General features: G+C 46.1%; 1 protein-coding gene across 7 annotated transcripts in view; it reads right to left on the reverse strand.

The window, feature by feature from the left end:
- BCL11A (BCL11 transcription factor A) overlaps window positions 1–20,505 on the reverse strand; it is a 98,851-nt gene that overhangs the window by 11,800 nt on the left and 66,546 nt on the right. For 6 of the 7 annotated variants that reach the window (XM_081156673.1, XM_081156672.1, XM_081156676.1 and 3 more), the window contains one exon: window positions 4,524–4,625. In XM_081156673.1, the coding sequence (XP_081012799.1) occupies window positions 4,524–4,625 (102 nt within the window). Of the gene's footprint in view, window positions 1–3,362; window positions 3,449–4,523; window positions 4,626–20,505 lie in introns of those variants that run through there. The other variant, XM_081156675.1, reaches the window with a different exon arrangement.

Here is a 20,505-nt window from a genome sequence, read left to right on the forward strand (position 1 = left end):
TGCCACTTTGGCAAAGAGGGGCCAGCTTGACTTCACAATCATTCATTTTTAGAGATAGCTAAATTTAAAAAAAACAAAAAAAAAAAAACACAAAAAACATATATACGCCAAGGCAGTAACTAACAGTTTACCAGTCAACTGCAGCATTAAAGAGGGTGCAAATGTTGGTGGCCAAAGGACAGGAGGAGAAAAATAGATAACTTCCCAGGGATTCCAAAAAAGGCAGTGTATAAAACGCAAATGAGAAATAACAAACTTTAGCCCTTCTCTTAAAAGAGGGGCCAGAGGAGTTCCTGAAAGCCTTGGCTGGTAACTTTTTAAAAAGGGAAAAAATTCATACATGAGCTAGAGTGGGAATGAGGAATCAATTATGACTCCTCCATTTAGCAAGTCAGAAAGAAAAGCTGGCAGGGGCTTCTCAGGAGCCCCAAACACTCATATTCCAAAACACGCCAGTCTCCCAAAACAAGCCAGCCTCGCTCAAGCACTTGTCTGAATAATGGACTCCCTGCCCTGACCTTGTAATTTACTTTACAATGCATTTATAATCTCACTCAATATATCCCACTCCTGGGTAAATCTCTTTAACAAGATTAGATGATAAGACACCAAAATTAGGTTTTAAACATTTGCCTAATGTGGAGGGGGGAAAAAAAGCAGAAAGATTTTGAAAGAAAACGCTGACATTAGTATCACATTATCTGCCTATTTTTGTTTGCCTCTCTTCAAAGGGAAATAAAAAGCATCATTGAGAGTATTTTCATAATTTTTTTTTACTTGGATCCTAAATAGGCAGGAAAAAAACGATCTGGTTCCAACTTCGGTGACCCTCCGTGGCTCTCTCCTTTGCCTCTCTAAGACTCTATGTTATTATCACACATTTAGCCTGACAATCTGAATTGGGTAAGTAAAATAGAGGATTTGTCAGCTGAAGCAAGTCCTTAACACTTTCATCACTCCAAATGCCTTAAAATCATATTTTACCTTATAATATTCATGCCCCATGAATGTGGCCACTGATAAATGCCAAGATCTGTATAGTACTGTACTGCATCAGGGATTTCCACGTCTGTATCCTTTCAAAAAGGCTTAACTGAGAAAAGCCCATTTTATTTTGCTGCCCTGAGCTTCCTAAAATTTTGTTTTCAGAGCCAGTGATATGATCATGCTACAATATGTTAACACTGTGCTGTTACCCTCCCCTCTCTCCCATACATCGGGTCAGAAAAAATGGCATTTTATCTTCTAATGAGCATACAACACACAGTTTTCACTCGCATTTTAGTATTCCCATCAACTAGATATTCTAGATCATAAGGGCAGCTAGTGTAATCATAAAGTCAATGAGAAGGGCTGTTACGATTGAGACTAAAGATTACATGGAAAGAGCTGCTTTGAAACTGGTAATTATTACCAGTCCACTAATAGCAAATGATGCATTACAGTTTCCCCATATAATCTGTATTTCACTCGGCTCATGCCAGTGTACCATATTATATTACGGTGCTCACAGATTCTAAATTCCTCAACTGCAGTCATCAATAAATGTGTTACTTGCCATAATTTGTGAAATTACTTTGTTCATAACATCTTTGATGGTTTAGAAAGACCAGAATTGATTTCCTGTGTGGCAAAATTAGTGCTACATTGATTTATTGACTTGTAAAATATAATAATATTCTTCATTTACTCTGATGAAAATCAACTTCTCAATTTGAGAGCCTCATTGGGCAATCATGGGGATTGTTTTGATTTAGAGCAATAAACTGAGACCTGGCCCCAAGCGCAGAAACTTGGGGCATCAAAACGGTTAAAATGAGCTATTAGCTCACCTACTGGCTTTTATTTTATTTCATTTTATTGTATGGGAAGGAATGACCCCATTTCTAGTTTGTCAGGTGATTAAAAAAGTCACATGATCAAAGCCTCAGGATTTAGAAGAACAAGGAGATTTGATGCTGGACCCCTGGCTCTACTATTTGCCAACTTGTGGCTCTGGGACAGTCACTTACTTAGGTTTCCTATCTGTAAAATGAGCATAAAAATAGTACTTTAAAGAACTGTGAGGCTCAAATGACAGACATATGTAAAAGCGCTCTCTAAACTATCAGGGCCAATGTGAATGGACTCGAATTTGAGTTTTCATTACTACCAGGCTCCACTGGTTACCCAGCACAATGACTAACCACATTACACACCCAGAAGGGCATCCAGGGAAAGTCGGAATCCAGAAGCCAGAATCCGGATCTTACCCCAGGCGAGTGGGGGGCCCAGGTTAGAGGAAGGCAGGAGGGGGCTGTTTTAAGGACCATGATTATCCCCATCAGCAGGGAAGCCACAAGGTAAGGGCCTAGGGCTCTGAAAGCCTGGTTAAGACAGCTGACTGGGGTGGGGGTCAGCTTGGCTCTAGAGCTTTCTGGAACCCCATAACCCATTTCCACATACCTGTTCTGGTCACTCCTAAACTGGTCCTGCCAGCATGGGCACCAACAAACTAGGCACCCTCCCTTTGCAGCAAGCGAGGAAGGCAGGGGTTCCTGTCAGGCTCCTAGTTCCCACCCCTCAAATCAAACTCCCTGCCCTCAGGAGGACCAAGTGGGAGAGAACTGAATTGACTGCATGGCCAGCTCAGCTTGGCCACTCAGCTCCACCTGCCTCTTTACTGCCTTACTTCCCTTCCTTCCCCTCCATCCAAGGGTGGCTCTGTTCCCACAGCCAAGTGTGGGGCCCCAGGCACCCCCGGCCAAACAGGGAGAGTTCTCTCCACCCAGCGCCCAGTCAGCATGTAGGGACTCGAAACCATGAGTCCAACCCCCTAAACTCTGCAATCTGTTGACCTAACCAGGCTTAAACCCAGCTCGGGGTGTGTATGTGGAGGGGTGCTTTTAACCCCTGCACCACCCAGCCCTCAGGACCCAAGGGCTTGTGAAATTCACACAATAACTCTTTGTTACCGAGGATTACCTAGGAGTAACAAAAATAAACAACTGGCTTTGAATTTGGTCTCAGGGTACATGCCCTGCCCTGCAGACACCACTCACAGGTCTAGTTTACCTCCCATCTAACAACCAGCCCCTTTTACAGCCCCAACTCCTGCTTCTTGCTCATAAGTATTCTCTTCCATTATGACACTTTCTCTCTCTCTCTCTCTCTTCCTTTCCACAACAGGCTATTTTTCATTTACTTTCAAAATAAAAATACTTTCCTTAAATAAAAATTAGATGTCACACTTCTTTTTTTCTTGATTCTGCTTTTTTGTGTGTTTGGGGTAGAATCAGCCCTCCCGGCACACCCCCATCCAAGTTTTTAGCCATGCGTGACTCATACCATTTATTCCTACACAGAGAAGCAAACTGTATTACCTTCTAAAACAACATCTTTCAAAAACATTTTTATAAACATACAGATCTAAATTTCATAAAAAGGTCTCCACTATAAAATTTGGCTTGAACAAGCAGTGGTTGTTGATTGTGGTGATGGTGGTGGTGGCAGTATTGATGGTTGTGATGGTGATGGTGGTGGTGGTGGTGGTGGTGGCTGTGGTGGTGGCGATGGTGGTATTGGTGGTGGTGGTGATGGTGGTGATGGCTGTGGTGGTGGTGATGGTGGTGGTGGTTGTGATGGTGATGGTGGTGGTGGTGGTGGTGGCTGTGGTGGTGGTGATGGTGGTAGTGGTTGTGACGGTGATGGTGGTGGTGGTGGTTGTGGTGGTGGTATTGATGGTGGTGGTAGTTGTGGTGGTGATGGTGGTATTGGTGGTGGTGGTGGTGGTGGTGATGGCTGTGGTGGTGGTGATGGTGGTGGTGGTTGTGACGGTGGTGGTTGTGGTGGTGGTATTGATGGTGGTGGTTGTGGTGGTGATGGTGGTAGTTGGGGTGGTGGTTGTGATGGTGATGGTGGTGGTGGTTGTGGTAATGGTGGTGGTGGTGGCTGTGGTGGTATCTTTGAATTTTAGCAACAATGCTATGCATTTTCCTCTAAAACTAGAAGAAAAACAAGTAGAAATTACATATGTATGCACATACATAATGCACCGCATATATATAAAAATACACCATGTTTAAATACACATGTAAATGCATATATAACATGCATGAGAATAACTTTGGAGTAATTCTAAACCGACTCCCTTTGGTTCCGGCCTTTGCTAAAAATATATGCCATGGATAATTCAAAATCTTAAATGAGGCCATGGGAGTAAATGTCCAGCAATAAAATAGGCTCCGGCCACACAGACATACACAGTCACCAGCCATGAAGCCAGACAAGACTCTGGGGAGGGCGCCCGCAGGGACGAGCTCTGTCAGCTCCGTGCCCTCAGTGTGGAAAGGAAGGAAAAAGGGGAGGGAAAAGCTGAGTGGAGTAGGGAACAGGGTGCCAAGTGAGTAATGGAATAATACATATGCGGATGCCAATCTATTTTGGAAGTAACTCCTTACAGTACTTAAAAAGTAAGGGTAATTTCCAGAAACTCTCATCTCTATACACATAGACATTTGTAGAAGAAATAATGCTCAACTTACAAATACCCTGCGGGGCATATTCTGCACTCATCCCAGGCGTGGGGATTAGAGCTCCGTGTGCAGAACGAGGGGAGGAGAGGCCCCTCCAGTGCAGAAGTTTATCTGTGAAAGAAACCCAAAATCAAGCACTAAAGCTATGAACAGTGTGCATTGCAAACCACAGGATATCACATTTCAATTCCATTAAAATAGATTAACATCATTACAACAGCCTTGCAGATAGTTAACAGGCCCAACGCCTATATCAAAAGAACAGTGATGAGTTATTCCCCACAATTTGATTTTATTTTTAATTTTGGTCTTTTTGACAAAAGGAAAGAGGGCTTTGGGGGGGGTGTTTTTTTGTATTGGGGGTGGTTCATTCATTTGCTTGTAGTTTTTTGATGATTGTTTTATAATAAGATGTGTAAATAGCAAGGGAAAATTGGTAATATTATGGGTAAACTGGTAAAATGGGGGATTTATCTGCAAGGCTGGTTTACATGCATACATTTACTATACTTTATAGACAAGCCCAAGAAAAACCAATATGCTGTCAGGAAAGGAGTGGGTTTGTGAATCATTCTTTCTCAGAGTCCCACTCTGCCCTCCCCGGCCCACTGCCCCTCTTCCCAAGCTGTATTTCTGACAGCACCTTCAATGACAGGGAAACCTTAGGCATCTCAGGACTTAGTTGAGCCACACTCCAGGCTTCTATCAGTGGAGTACCCCATATAGACACAAAGCAGTGAAGAATAAAGATTAGAATTCCAAGGTTAAAATAACTTTGGCCAATTCTCACCATGAGTGTAAGAAATCCTCCCATTAAATGACAGGGAGAGAAGCAACATTCCAATATAGTGGCACCCAGATAAAGTGACCCACCTTCTCCAGTCTACTGCACTTTGGTGCACTCTGGTGAGGGAAAATCACTTCTCACGCTAATAAACATAAACCTAGCAGTAAATCAAGCATTTCTAGCACTGAAATTTTTGTGAGAAAGGAAATATTTGGTTTGTGCAACCTGGGGATTATATGGTTTATGTGGTAAGTTCCTAGCTTTTCTAAGTCCACCTTGAGCTAACCAAGCATGTAGGGGTCAACCTTGAAACAGAGAGAAGGACCGATGGAGCAGGAGACGCTGAGTGTGTTCTAGAGGTTTGGAGTTTGTGATGATTGGGGGAGGCAAGAGAGAAGAAAAACAGACTTTGATGGTGAGTAAACAGAGTATGTTTTCCATTAGCTTAATATTAAGAGCACTTAAAAGTGTTGTTGTTATACTCTAGGACAGCAGGTCTCCAGTGTAAAATACATCCTGTTCTCTTTACATAGTTCACATTACCAAGAACAGGCAGGGCAGTCGGCACAAGGTTTCCTTTCATGAGGACCAGGTGGGTAACAATGGCATGTGGCTCGTGGAAGCTCTTACATGGATAGCATAAGTCTGTTGTTATCAGGACTGCAAAGGGAGGCTGCTGTGGAGCCTCCACCCAGCCCAAGGCCATCTGTAAAGCCATGGACTCCTCTTTGACCCCAAAGTAAATAGCACAAAATGAACCAGCAAAAGTAGGAAGACTGGACTCAAAAAATAAGTATGTCTTCATCTGACTGCTCATGTTAAATAAATTGAGAGTATGGGGCAGAATTAACTACAGATTTAGTCATAGTGTTTTTCAATGAGAAATCTGAGAATTCATTTTTGCACCTGTACTCACCTCAGCTATTTAATGAGTGTTTGTCGCAGAGACTAAAACCCTTTTCTTAGGCAACCCACACAACTGAGGTACCTCTGTGACCCCAGCATAAGAAGCAACAAGGTACTTGGACTTGTAAGGAAATTACACAGGGAGAGTCTAATTTCAAATTCCCTGCCACTCACTCTGGGAAGAGCCTGTGAGGTGCCTCAAAAGGCCTCCAGCAAGAAATGGGAGAACTGTTAACCTGATCCAGTCCTGGCCGCCTGCATGTGTCTCTGGTTGGCAAACCTATCCACAAACCTGGTGGCCCCGAGCACGCTGAGCTTCGGGGCAGCAGCCTGGCCCAGCTGTCCACAGCGCCAGGCCACGTGGCACATTGAGGGCTCATCCAGCAGAGCGAGGGGTGTCTGCCACCATGGTTTGGTTTGGCTTTTGTTTTTTGAGTTGTATAAAGCCTAAGAGATCATCAAATCTATGCCTTCACTTTACAGATGGGGAAACTAAGGTCTCAAGAAAGTAAGTGACTGGCCCATGGCTATATTGATGATTAGTCACAAAGTGAAGATCAGAATTAGCCTCCTGACTCCCTGTCCAGTGCTCTTTCCTGGGATCTCCATCTCCTTCCCTCTGCCGTTCCTGCTTGGTCTCCACTGGCCAAGAAGTACCAGCGAGGAGGGCTCTCCTTCTCCTGGCCCATTAGGAGAAACAAACTCTTTTAACCTCTTGGGGGAGAGTCCAGCCCAAAGGTGTCGAGTGAGCCTTTCAAAAGGTCCCAGTGAACTGACTTGGTTTCAAAACTGGAAAATAGCTCCTGACCTGCCTCCTACGACTCTTGGCTTCCCCCCTGCCCCCCGCCCCCCATTTTCACCCTCTGCCTCTGCCTCCCCTGCAGAATTAGCAAGCTGAAGAGAAGCGAACCATTCCTATCAGCCTAGCAAGCCACTGGCATTGTCTTTGTAAGACAGACTCATCCCTGAGTTTCTCTTCCTCTAGGAAGTGTCAACGCAAAGGCAGTGGGGAGCACCAGCCGACTGCCACCTCTCCCACTGAACACGTCCACAGACTCTCCTTGGTAAGTGGAATCGACATTCCCACAGGAGCTGCAAATGCTAAACTGTTAATAGCCTCCCTAGGGTTTAACTTCTTGCTATGATGCTTTCAATTATTTCATCACAGTTCAGGCAGAGCAAAGTCTCACAATTAATGCTTCTAAGCATTACACTCAGTGTGCAGCTCTGCCTCCCCAGGCCGCCCCGGTCAAAGGCCCCTTCTCCCACCTGGACTTTCATTCTTCCCCAGGGAGAGAAGGGCTCGGGTGGCTGGCTGGGAAGTGGGTGCTGCAGCTATGCCCTTTATTTCCTTGGTGGTACTCTTAGGCAGTGGTTCTCAAAGAGCAGGCCCAGGCCCAGCATCAGTATCGCCTGGAACTTGTTTGAAACGCACATTCTCAGGCCCCACCTCAGACCTACTAAACCAGAAACAGGGTGCAGGGCCGGGGGCAGCCATCTGTGTCTAACAAGCCCTCCAGGTGATTCAGCTGCACAATCTAGTTTAATAAACGTCATCTTCGGGGAAGGGGAGGCACGGGTGCTGGAAGCTCTCATGTTCCCCTAGCAGCGATCCATGGGCTGTGAGGCTACCGTCCCTTCTGTCTGGGAACCACCTCCTTTAGGACTGGGACAGTCAGAAGTAGAGCAAGATTGGGAAGTCTCTAAGGATCTCTCCACGTGGAACCCGAGATTCCCCCCTCCCTCACTGACCAGGACGGGAAAGAGGCCCTCGCTCTCCAAAAGTAGGGAGCACTCGCTCTGCATAAGACACCATCCAAACCAGCTCATGCCGGACAGGCGGTGTCCTCACTGCTTCCATTAAAGCTGAAGTTTCTGGGGATGCAGCTGTGGTACACTGTATGGATGGAGCAAGAACTGGACTCCTGCTTTCCTTTCTGGGCTCTCAAAGCTGATGTGTGGTCCTCTTCTGAATCAACCTTTTACTAAATACCTTCATTCCTCTGGTGAAAGGTGTTTTAACCTGTTCTGTTTCATAAAGTTCTCTCCAGACCCAGCATCTTCACTTGGGGCCTCAGAATGTTTCCTTATGGATGAATAAAAAATAATGAACCTTATTTTTCAGGTCTCATTAAAAACATGCAACAAATAGGGAAGGGTTTTGATGTTACAACTGTTGATGCAGAGCTCCATAAACCCAGTAGGATGTCCCTGGAACTTAAGGTCACTAAATCAATTTTTAGGTTTCCTTGAAAACATCTCAAAAATCCCTTTACTCTTGACATACTATGTGTTTCTGAAGCTAATGTGGATACGTAATACATCCACATTACTGTCTACTTATCAACAAGTAATACTGCTGATCTACAAATGTGCCCGAACAGCTTAGAACAAAGCATCATTTCCAACACACAAATGACTGCCCTGGGTATCCAACTTTTACCAGGAATTAAAACCCCAGGCCTCTCTAGGAGTATAAATATATAAATATTTGCTGTTCACTAAAATGTATATGTGTCGCCCCGGCCAGTGTGGCTCAGTTGGTTGGGCGTCGTCCTGTGCACCGAGAGGCTGCTGGTTCGCTTCCTGGTCAGGGCACAGGCCTGGGTTGTGGGCTCAGTCTCCAGTAGGGGGCATGCAGGAGACAGCTGATTGATGTTATGTTCTCCCACAGATGTTTCTCTCCTCTCCCTTCCTCTCTAAAAAAATCAATGAACTATTCTCTTAAAAAAATGTGTATGTATACATATATTTTTCTATCAAACATACACTTTTAGATAACTCCCCTGTTTTTCCAATGAGACAGGGCACAAAAGAAGTCAAGCAGAATGGCTACCTTCTAAAGCTGTGACCTCCTTTCCATGTTGGGTCTTCAAAAAAAGAATGGATGACAACCCATCATGATAGGGAAGGATCTCTTTATTGGTGACAGGCCAACATAAAAGATGCTTACCGCCCCTTCCAGCTCCAAGATTCTCAAGTCTCCTCTCCACTCAGCCAGTAGCCAACTTCTAGGCTACACTTAAAATGCATCCTGAAAGTTTGTAAAGTTCCCTGGAAGAACCAATCCCAGTTCTATCAATATTACTGGATCCAAGTCACAAAAATAACAACAGTGCAGCTAGCATGGGCTTTAACCAAAAGCAAATCTACTGAACGTCCTTCTAGCTCTTGAACCTCCTTTTATGATAGGTACCAGCTCTCTTCCCTCAGATTCTGTGACTTATCAGAGTCTGAGCAAACATGAGCTATGCCTCAGTCTTGAGTCATGTCAATCTAAACTGAAAATGCACCAGCTTTATCGTGGCTAACAGACTTCTTAATTAACCTTCCGATACTGTCAAAACCACATTCCCTTTTATTCTAGAAATGAATGTTTCCAGGAACATGTTTTCCATCACTGCTTTTTTACTAGCTACGGTTTTACCAAATCGTGATGCTCTTTCAAAAGTGTATCCTGTACAAATGAAAGCAAGGGAGAGTTCTAGAGACCTCACACTACAGAATTTCTCTGCTGAAACTTGGTTGTGGTCCTTATATTCCTTGATACCTTCATCAGTGACAAACTCATTTTCTTCTTTGACCAATTCTATCCTATCTAGCCTTGATTATTTATCTAAACAACACGTTGCTAACTTCACCTCTGAAGAGTTCTCACCCTGCCCATTCACTCTATGAGAGAGGGGTGGAGAGATGACATCTTTCATGCCCCTTTATCTATAAAAATGCGGAAAATGCACACCACCAATCTGTCAGGCCTAAACAAAACTTTCTGCAATCTGTGTCTTTAACATAAGCAAAGCATATAATTCCAAAAAAAAAAAAAAAAAAGAGCTTGCTTTTCTGAAAAATAACTAAGCCAGAGACATTGTGTTCCATCTTTGTGTTGAAATGCAGATTTCCCACTAAAAGGCAAATCCTTCATTTCAAAAGGTTGAATAGGATGGTACTTAAAAAAAGAATCCCAGCTGGTTAAATTTAGGGTGTTGAAAAAAGTTCACTCCTATAATATTCTTTGGCTCAGGGCCCAAAGTATTTTCACTCGATCATGAATTAGATAAATTTTTATTACACATTACGCTTTTGCCTTAGAATGATAGAACTTATTGAGGAGCCTGGAAGGGCAGCTGCATAAAAAGACAAATTGTCTAAGGACAGTTTTCTTTTTTCTTTGTTTAACTGTGTACTTCACTATGCAAAACGTGTGTGCCCAGGATAAATTCCATTCATTCATTCTTTCATGCATACATTCAACAACTATTTACCAAACACCTATAATGACCAAAGCAGTGGGCCAGCCTCTGGTTAGCACAAAGAAAACTCGGACCCAGACAGAGAAGATAGGCCAGGACAGAACTTGCTCTACTCCAGTGTAGAAAGTGTGTCACCAGAGAGGCGCAGATAACTAAGGAAATTCAAAGGAAGAGAAATTACTCCCATTTGGAAGAGAGGAGAGTGGATTTGGGGAAGAAGTAACAGGAACCAGACCTGGAGAACCAAGAGGAAGGGCTTTCTGGACAAAAGAAAATGCAAGTATGGATACCCAGAGAGAAGCAGAGCCCAAAGTGTGCAAGAAGCAAGCCGGGCCCAACGGGTATAGTTACATTTAAATCAAAATATTGTACATTGATTATTCGGTTGTCCACAGAGGACATGGTCACCTAAGTGGCCCTCTGAGGGCTTCTGTGAAGACTTCAGCTTTCCCGAGTTCATAGTTTCAAATGCCACGTTTTCTTAAAATAAGGGACACAGCCATGTGGACTCTAGTGAAACTATGAAAGCTCATTGTCCTGCTTTGTCTCTCCCACCTCAACTTTCTCCCCCTGGTGAATGGTGGGTGGTCTGTCTCCCAAGGCAGAGTTCACTGTGTTTTATCCCTCTGAGTCAGGCAAACCATGTTGATAGCCATGGTCTTCTTTGCAATCCTGCCTCCCCGGCTTAAATAATCTATTTCAGATGTATCACTGCCAGTTTAGGATGGGCTTGTACTTGCTGACACATTTTCAACAAATGACTATGCGAGAAATGTGGAGATTTTCCTACACTGCTTTGTCTCTTCAATCATCAATGTGACCTTCCCTCCAAAATCTCCCTCTTCCCTCTTCTCTTCTCCTCCACAGGGAGGGCGGCGTCATTTCCTCCCACCGAGTCCTTTACTTGAGGATTTTGTGTATGTGTGTGGTGAGGTGTGTGTGTATGTGCATGTGTGTACAGGCTTGCCTCTACCTGAGGTATTTTTCAGGTTATTTGGGGGGATTTGGGAACTACTTCTAAAGATGCCCTTGCCCAGTGCATTCCCCTGTGAGCCCCACAGACCCTCATCTCTAGATTCTTTTCTCCCTTTAAGATGTCGGGGACTCATTCCTCTGAAGAGACTGATGGAACAAAGTCAGGAATCTAGGTCCTTCGGGCCACTCGCCAGCTGTTTGTGACCTTGAGTAAGTCTCTTCCCCTTTCTGGCCCTAAGTTTTCTCATCTTTAAAAAGAGAAGACTGGCTGAGGTGCATGACTTCTCTTTCCTGTTCCCCACTCCAGCTGCAGTCTCCTTGAGACAAGATTTAGGGCAGGAGACTTGGACTCAGTAAAGAGACCTACTATGGGCCATCCCAGGAGCTGGCCTGGATGGGCCTGTGCCCCTTGTGACCTTGCAGAGATCAAGGGGGACCTACGGATGTATCTGTAGGTTCCTCTTGCGTGGGCTGGGTTCTGTCCAGGTTCTTAGGTTCAGAGTGTAAACCTCCCAGCGCACAGTCCAGCAAAGCTCACCTGCCTCGGCGTCAAGGAGGAAATTTAGCTGGGTCCTGAGCCAGAGGCTGAAGGTCAGAGAGAACCAGGAAGAAACCTTCCACAAACTCAGGCTAAATGTCAAGGGGAAAGGTCTCTGCTGCCCGTGCCAGAAGGCCACTGGCAAAGCTCGGCCTCGAGCCAGAGCCTGGCACCCACTGCTCACAGGGCACATGCAGGACTCCAGGGCACTCACCGGGCCACCTCAAACCAGGGAGGCAAGGCCCCAGCACCCTGTGGTCTGCCCTCAACTAGAGAGAAGGGTTCCTGGAAAGCCATGTGTAAAATGGGTTTCTGTAAAGTGAATCCCGTTTGCTAACCGACATAATTTCAGAGATGTTTCATCACCCTTCCAGGCTCATCGAAAATTGGCAGGGCTTCTAACATTTTACCTTTGAAGAGCTTCTTCCCCCGCCCCCTCCCCAACCTCTCTGTCAAGTAGTTAATGATCTGTAAACAAACACTTTACATTCAGTGGGGGAGCTCACTATTTAAAGAAACCCTGTGGTGAAACCTTTTGAAAAGTTAGCAATCTTTCTGTAATGTGAAAAAGCAGCCTCTAATTGATCAGTTTCCATTGGTGAGGTTTCGGCGTATTGGGCTTTCTCGAGGTGGGGCTCACCTGCGACACCTCTGTGGTTAGAAGAGGGGGTGAGGGATGAAAGAAGCTGCCCCGGGTGCGTTTTTTTCACCTGAACTGTCCAGCCTCACACAGATGTTCAAAGACGGGGCCACTCATGCCCCTCTACCTACCTGCGAAATGAAGAGAAGGGTGGAAAACCGTAGTCCTAGACACCTGGAAAGCTTTGAAAACCACACGAGCTTCTCCTGATTTAAGTATATTAGAAGCCTGTGGAATGAGCATTTTCAGCTGAGGGGATGGAAAGGCATTTGGACTGTCTAGGTGGATCCCATGAGACTGACCATTTGCTTAGCAAACATTTAATTCTGATAACACCAGCCAGGAAGGCGAAGGGTTTGTCTATCAAAGCCAACAGAACATGCAACTCCCAAATTCCTCTGAAGAGGCCACCCTGAGCCTTTTTATCTGTGTCAACTCACAACAAATGTAATTTATGCCTCTCTATCATCATTTTCATCAGTCTCGAGAAAACCCCAGAATAAGCTTCAGAAAACCAAGCTTAGCGCTTATAAAGAGACCCTTGATGTTCTCAGGTGTTCTTGGTGTTGTGGAGGAGGACATTGGCTGGGTGGGGACATGGGTGCTGCTGGAGGGACAGGGATGGGGTGGGGGGACATGGTTGGAAGATGGGAGCAGGCCCAGGCAGTGCTGCCACCCTCAGAGCTTAAGAGTTTTCTGCTCTTATTTCTGGGGAATGATCTGTGCAACCCTTCCATGGAAAACGGCCCAGAAGAATGGGCAGCCTTGGGAAGACCATCAGGCTCCAAACTTGGCCCTTTTTTAAGGAAGTCTGTCCCGGCCTCTTGGGAGGCTCTATCTGCTTCCCAAAACCTTTCCCTCACATCTCGCCCCACAGCAATCCTGGGAATGAGGTCAGGTGTTATTCTCACCTCCCCAGCGACCAAATGGAAGATCTCAGGAGCCTCCTAGAGGGGGTGAGGGCAGGGCAGGAATTCAGAGTCCTGCCCACCTTCTTGGGGACCAAGCTTTGTCCCTCGTCACCACTCACCTCAGGCCCCTCGAGGTGGACCAAGGCAGAGTGTGTGGCCTGGGCACTAGCCTCATGGACACTCACTTGCCTTCCTGGGACTATAGAGTGGTGTGTGTGTTGGCGGGAGGGGGAAGGCACACTCTACCAGCCTAATGCTCTGTGACCATCTTGGCCAAGAGATTCTTAGAACTAGAACTGGCCATTTTCCAGAATGAAAACCTATTATGTCCTATGGTTAACACAGAACTGCTGAGAAATTATGAGAACTAATTTAAGGCTTCAAAGCTCTACACATTTAAAAAAAAAAAAAAATGGTCTAGCAGGTCAGGCTCTGACATTTCTTCAGGAAAAAAACTAGGCTGCCCTCTCGCCTGAGGTGAGATTGAATCACGGAGGGTTCTGGTGCTGTGAGGCCAGGCCTTGTCCCAAGGCAGCGAGTCCTTCTTTCAGAAACAGGCCTCTGCCCGCCCACAAGCTCCTCCAGCTTCTGCCACCGTCTCCTCGGTCCCTCAGCACCCTCCCTCCTTCCGGACACACAGCAGCCAAGCTCGGGCCTCAGCCCTAACCTCTCAGACAGTCTCACAGAACAAAGGCGAGGCAGACATAGCCTATTTATTCGAGGCCTATTTTCTTGGCATCCTAGTTATTTTCCTGGCTTTTTACCCAATTTCGAATCCTTCATTTATACCACTTACCAACCTGGAAAGAATTTCCTGAATAAAAAAGAAATGCCCACATGTGTAATCTGTAATCATTCGAGAGGCCCCGATCCAGCCACAGAATGGGTGCTGCTGGCTGTTCTCGTGTTTACTAATTCTGTTGATTCAGTGGGGGTAACACCTAAAGTTATCAGACAGACACCCCCGCCCCAAGTTCCTCAAACCAAGAACGCACCATCTCGGCTCCTTTCTACACAGGCACTGGCCAGGCCTACTGGGAGCTCAGCTCATGGAGACCTGGCCTCACCGACAAAGGGTCCACGGTGGCCCCCTTTTCCTTCTCCACAGGCATCAGCGGGGCTAAAGGAACCCCACACTACAGGAGACCCCAGGATCATTTCTCATTTTGAATGTCTCTAAGATTCAATGGGATTCTTCAATCAATATCTCTTACGTCTACTAGGAACCGGAGACACTCCACTCTCCCTAACAAGCCCCTCGGGCTGAAATCCTTTTGCTTCCAGAACCTCGGCTTGCGACTGCTGGGTAGAAAGCCCTGTCTGTCACCGGCCCACAGATCTCCGCCGCCATCGCGCTCAAACCCTGTCAGGCAGTGGGGAGTGTGGACAGCAGGGCTGACACCGTTTCAAAGAGGCCGACCAGGCAAGAACCGTCCTGTACTCCTGCCCCGGCTCTAATGCAATAAAACGTCTTTTATCAGTGTAATTCAAGGCAAAGAGTCAAGGGTCTGTCACCATTTTAAAGAGGCTTATTACACGGCCACAAAAATTTGCCTCAGGCTCCAACCTGGCATGTAAGGTATCAGCGTGGGACAGGTTCTTTTGATTTTATTTTATTTTCTTACAAAATCCGAAAATGAAACGCTTCTGTCCCTCCCTTCCACCAACCGTTTTTTGATTTATGGAGAGGAGGAAAGAAATCTGAAGTTGACAGGTTGGGACAACTCCACTCTGCTTTCTTACTCAAAAGCTGCTTTTGTTAAACCATACTTTGCATTTATGGCCTGCGGCTCTTGGCTGACGCTGGGGCGGCTCCTCCAGTGTGGAGCAGGCTGTGGCCTTCCCCGGAGGAGGCCCCCCTGAGATCACTGGGGGGTACTGAAGCTCAGGGGCTTGGGTGCACCAAAGCCCCCGGTTAGACAATGGACAGGACAGCAAGGACATGCCACTCTCTGTCCCCAGCTCTCCACTACATTTCTCTTGGGTCCAGGGTTCCCTGTATCATCACGTGTGCACCCGCACTGGTTCCCCAGCTAAAGTGCAAGCCGTCTGAGAACCAAGGCTGTCCTGTCCACCTTTCAAAGCCCGGCACCATTCTAGGCAAAGAAGAGCCTTCAGGAAATACTTAGAAATTGAGAGCTGGTCAGTGGAGTTTATTCCTGCTGGAGAGTTGTTTATTCTAAATGACCCGGCCAGAAGGAGCGGCCACGGAACTAGCAGTGACCAGGGGAACCTTTCCTTCCTGAGGTCTCTTCGGTAAATGATTCACCAAGCAAGGAGCCTCCAGGTTAGCCTTGACCCAAGACATGATTACAGCCCCTTGAACGTGGCTGCAGGCCCATCGGTTCACTGTACAATTTTGGCACTCTGTAACTGCATATTTACTCAATGGTTGTTATGGACAATCAGGTTAATAATTCACTTTCCAAATGCTGTGTAATTACACAGAAGAGTTACACTAGATGTCAAATTTCCTTACGTCTTTTGATGAATTGGTCCCAATTACCTAGTCTGGGTCCCTTTCCTCTCCCTCTCTCAATTTTTTTTTTTTAGTAATTCCCCCCCTCCACATGCACATACACTTTCCTCTATTCTTACCTCCCTCCCACACTACGCCCTCATCTTTCTGTCCCAAGAGAAACAATAAAGTCCTTTAGTTCAAATAATCCTATCTAGAACCCATAGTTTTACTCCACTTAAAAGGTTTTAAAATGAGGCTAGAAAGCGATCATGGAAGGTGCAGTACAGGCTGGCTGGACGATCTCACCTGCCTCCCCGCCTCAGATGCAGGAGAACACCTGAGCTACCCACACCTCATCACCCCGTTGCAGCAGATACTGGTGCAGGCCCGTGGAGGCCGGGGGAAAGGAATGCAGAGCCCTGAGGTGCTGTGAGGCTGGCGCTCCCCAGCTGAGTGACTGCCTAGGGCCCTGGAGTATGAAACCACAGAGGCTTAGGAGACAACCCAGCAGAGTCCACCTCTGCTTGGGACATGCTGGAGGGGATGAAGAGAGAGACAAGTGTACCCTGAAAACAAAAATGGGGCAGGGATCCTAGAAGTAAAAACAGCCAGAACCCAGAGCCTCCTCTCTGTTTCCTAAGGGCCCTTCACACCTCTGTTCTGTGGTTTTAACACACTGCAACTCACCCACCACAAGCAGACAACCTGCTTTCAAGGGTCAAAGCAATTTCTGCTCCCCAATAGGGCAGTGTGGTCAGCTGACCCGGGTCACCCCAGGCTGGAACTGAAGCCACCAGGCAATAAGCTGCAGTGCCTGGCAAGGAAACCCAGGCCAGATGAGGGTCCTCGAGCACAGCTGCTGAAGGAGGAGCGGGGACAAAGGTGACAGGGTTGTACCCAGCCAGCTCCCAGCTAAAAGTGATTGCAGCTGAAACAGTGTTTCTTCTCCATGCTAATGGGCTGTGATTTTTTTAAGTCTTTTTTTTTTTTTTTTTTTTTTAATGTTCCACCCCCCTACCTCTTTCTCTCTCCCACACACTCCAGCACACACAACTCAGGGCTCTCGTATTTTGAAAGGTGCTGGGGTTTTAGGAGGTTTTTTTTTCAACGGATAAGATTAATTTCCTAACAGACCCCCAATATGTTTTTGTTATGGTGGGAAGAGAATTGGGAAAAGCCCACCAGACAGCCAGCCCCACAAGAAATTCCTGAACTCATGAAATCCATCTAGAGAGAGAGAACGTCTCCTGAACCTCTAGTCCATTCTAATCTTGGTGTCAAAAGAATGTGAGCGGCCTGGCCAGCGTGGCTCAGCGGTTGACCATTCCCAGTCAAGGCACATGCCCAGGTTGCGGGCTCAGTCACTGGTGGGGAGCATGCAGGAGGCTGCTTGCTGATCAATGACTCTCTCTCATCACTGATGTTTCTATCTGCTCTCCCTCTCCCTTCCTCTCTCTGAAATCAATAAAGATATTTTAAAAAAAGAAAAAAGAATGCAAACAGACTAATGTTTCCCAGCTAAGGGCTTGGCTGTCACTTTTAGATCTGACATCCCTGCTCTTCAGTGGCACTCCTGTCACCCAGAGCAGGGACAGACTGACAATGGTGGGTTTCTATACGTTTAGAATATTTGGGACCATTCTACCTAGAGTTCAGTTTGGTTGGCATTTTTGTGTTATTTATTCAGGTTGTGATTTCTTTTCCTCCATTAAAAAAAAAAAAAAAAAGTGTGGAGCTGTATTTGTTTCCTGCTCATGGACAGAAGGAGGGTGTGCAGTGGAGGAGGTGTGTGGGGAGCAGGCTGATAGATGGAGCGGGGCCGAGAATATCCGGAATTGGAGAAAAGTGAGAAATGGAGCTGTTTCTTGGCTTCCAAACGGTTGTAATTTCTACTGCCACTGCTTAGATCCTGGGCACCAGGCACGGAGAGTGGGAAAGGGGGCATGTGACAACTTTGCAACAATTCAGGATTTGGCATTTAGATCCACAGGAAACAAGAAAAATAGAGGGACTTCTTATTTATAGATTTGCAGATGAATCGAACGAGATAACCGAAATGCACTTCTCGCGTATCTGAGGAGCAGTTCCGTTTTCACACTTGGAAACTTTCCCATCATTGAGTATCACCCGACCCCGGCAGCACGCTGCATCCCAAGGTTAAGATCAGCTTCCTGAAAACCGGACAGGAGGCTGCTGCTTTGGTGTGAGCCTGAGAATTCTCCTTTGAAGGACAAGTTGGTACCACACTACGTTTAACTGAATTCAGTTCATCTGATTATACAGTGCCTTGCTTTCTAGAATATGTAATCATCTCCTTCTGATGACATTTTAAATGTCCAACTAGACAAATAATTGCAGCAATAATTGATAGCGGAGTCAAGCAGGAAGATCACTGATTGGCAGAGTCCCTGCCGAAACAAATCTTTCTTTCAAACATTACAGGAATGATGCTTAAACCTAACTTTTGCTGATAAATGCTCAAAATCTGATTTACTGATAAAGGCTCTGCAAGAAAGCCTGCATTTCAGCCTGTGATTACTTTGTGAGCTGTTTGAGAAGAATCAGGCAGCGTGATTTATATTATTTCCTATGAATAATTGCAAGGATAGTGCAGGGAGTTTGGGGAGCATCCACACAGGCAAGAAGAGCATGGCTCCTGATGCTGCAGGTCCTGAACGACGCTGGGAAACCATCAAGTATACAGCTCTTTCCCCTGGAATATGCATCCCTGCTAGAGAAACGGTCTGGTGTAGGGGTGGGGCACACACAGAAAGGAAGACACACAAGTGACTGGCTCTGCTCAAGCCTTTGAAAACTGGTTTAAATTGGTGACTCCCACTGGGACTCATATTCCCCTTCCCTGCGCAAAGAGCCCTGGATATGGTCAGGAGGCCTGAGGTCAGACACAACCCAAGTGACCTAAGGCAAGTCCCGGAAAACAGCTTCCATCTGCTTCAGCTCCCAGTCTGTTTTTCCATCCAGGGTAGAACCCAAATCGATTGTCTATATCATGTATTTTGATGGTAATATTCAAGTTGTTACAGTTTGGGAAGCTGCTTTCAACAACTCAGACCCTGTGCAATGCTGCTATGGTCAGAAATAACTCACGGAGGATGCATGTCTCCGGGAAACATCAAATGAATGAGCTGGCATATTAGCAGACAGATTACAGTAAGGAAAATCTGAGACAGAAGATGTATCGAAGTGCTTCGACCAGCAGCAGAGGTAAGAATTCAGAGAGGGGGGTCTCAGCATTTGCCCGACGCACTAAAACAAGGGTATCCTTTCATTTCCCCACTATTTTCTTTTTTCTTGTTGTTCTTTTCTATTTTTTCAGGGTGGGGTGCTTCCCCCCCCCCCATTGAATCTGAACCATTATAGGTGAGTCTGTTTCATAAGCTTCTGTTAAAAACCAGAAGCTTGTTAGATGTAATGATTATCTGCACCATGACACCTACCACATGTGAGGGGGCTTGTCAAACAGCTTCACTCTAATTTAGAGCTCTCCATTAATTAGAAAGCCCTCAGATTTTCTGCAAATGCGGGTCACTATCGACAGCTCATGCTTTTGATGCTTTGCCTGTGACAGTTGTTGGGCTGCCCTTCTAGGAGCTGGCAGGTTGTCCAAACTCTGACAGTGTCAGAAAATTCAGTCACCGTGGCTGCTTCGCAGGAAGTTCCAAGCAAGGTGACTGTCCGCACACGGGTCTGTTTCTGCACAGCCAACAGGGCTGCTGAAATCTGCACTCACATTCAGCTAAAAATAGCTCCCATTTCAATCCTCTTGCCCTTCTCACTTCCCCTTTCCTTCTCCTTCCCACCTCTCTTCTCCCTTCCTCCCATCATGGTCCTAGCATCTCCCTTCTCTCCCCTGCCTTCCCTTCACCCCCACCCCACAGCCATCGGGGTCCTCTACTTCGGAAGTGGTTGTATTCACCAGAGAGGGACGTAGGTCTCACAGATAAACCAGGTTGCTTTTTATTGAAACAGCACTGATTGTGGAACAGAAACTCTCCCCCCTCCTTTAAAAAAATATTTCCTATTTTGTTGTGCCAGTCAGCAGCTGCACCTGGTGAGGTGGAGGTCAAGTCTATGCTTCCAGCATTGCTCACGTGTTTGTCTCTTAAGGGAAGGGGGGCCTTGAAGGGGGAGGAAAAAGGAAGAGGAAGGAAGGAGAGGTTAACAACTCGAGCAAAAATGTATACGGGGCTGAGTCCACCCTTATTGCTATTCCAAGACCTTAAAATTACTTGAATTCCCACTTAGGAATAGCTTATTATGGCATATGTGCTTGGAGGAAGGGGGCAGTGGTGATGTGTCCATGACGAGGTGTGAGTAAACTTGTGTTTATTTCATCAAGTTCATCTAAATTTTCATCAAGTTCAAGCCAAAAAGAAATCCTCTTTGGCACTTGATTAAGACTTGGCCAAAACAGAGACCAGTATTTAAATGGAAGTAAGAAATATAAACACTATTTGCGCACATACACACCCAACAACAACAACAAGGCACATCCCTGG

This window comes from Miniopterus schreibersii (assembly GCF_964146895.1).
Source record: "Miniopterus schreibersii genome assembly, chromosome: 13".
Lineage (NCBI taxonomy): Eukaryota > Metazoa > Chordata > Mammalia > Chiroptera > Miniopteridae > Miniopterus > Miniopterus schreibersii.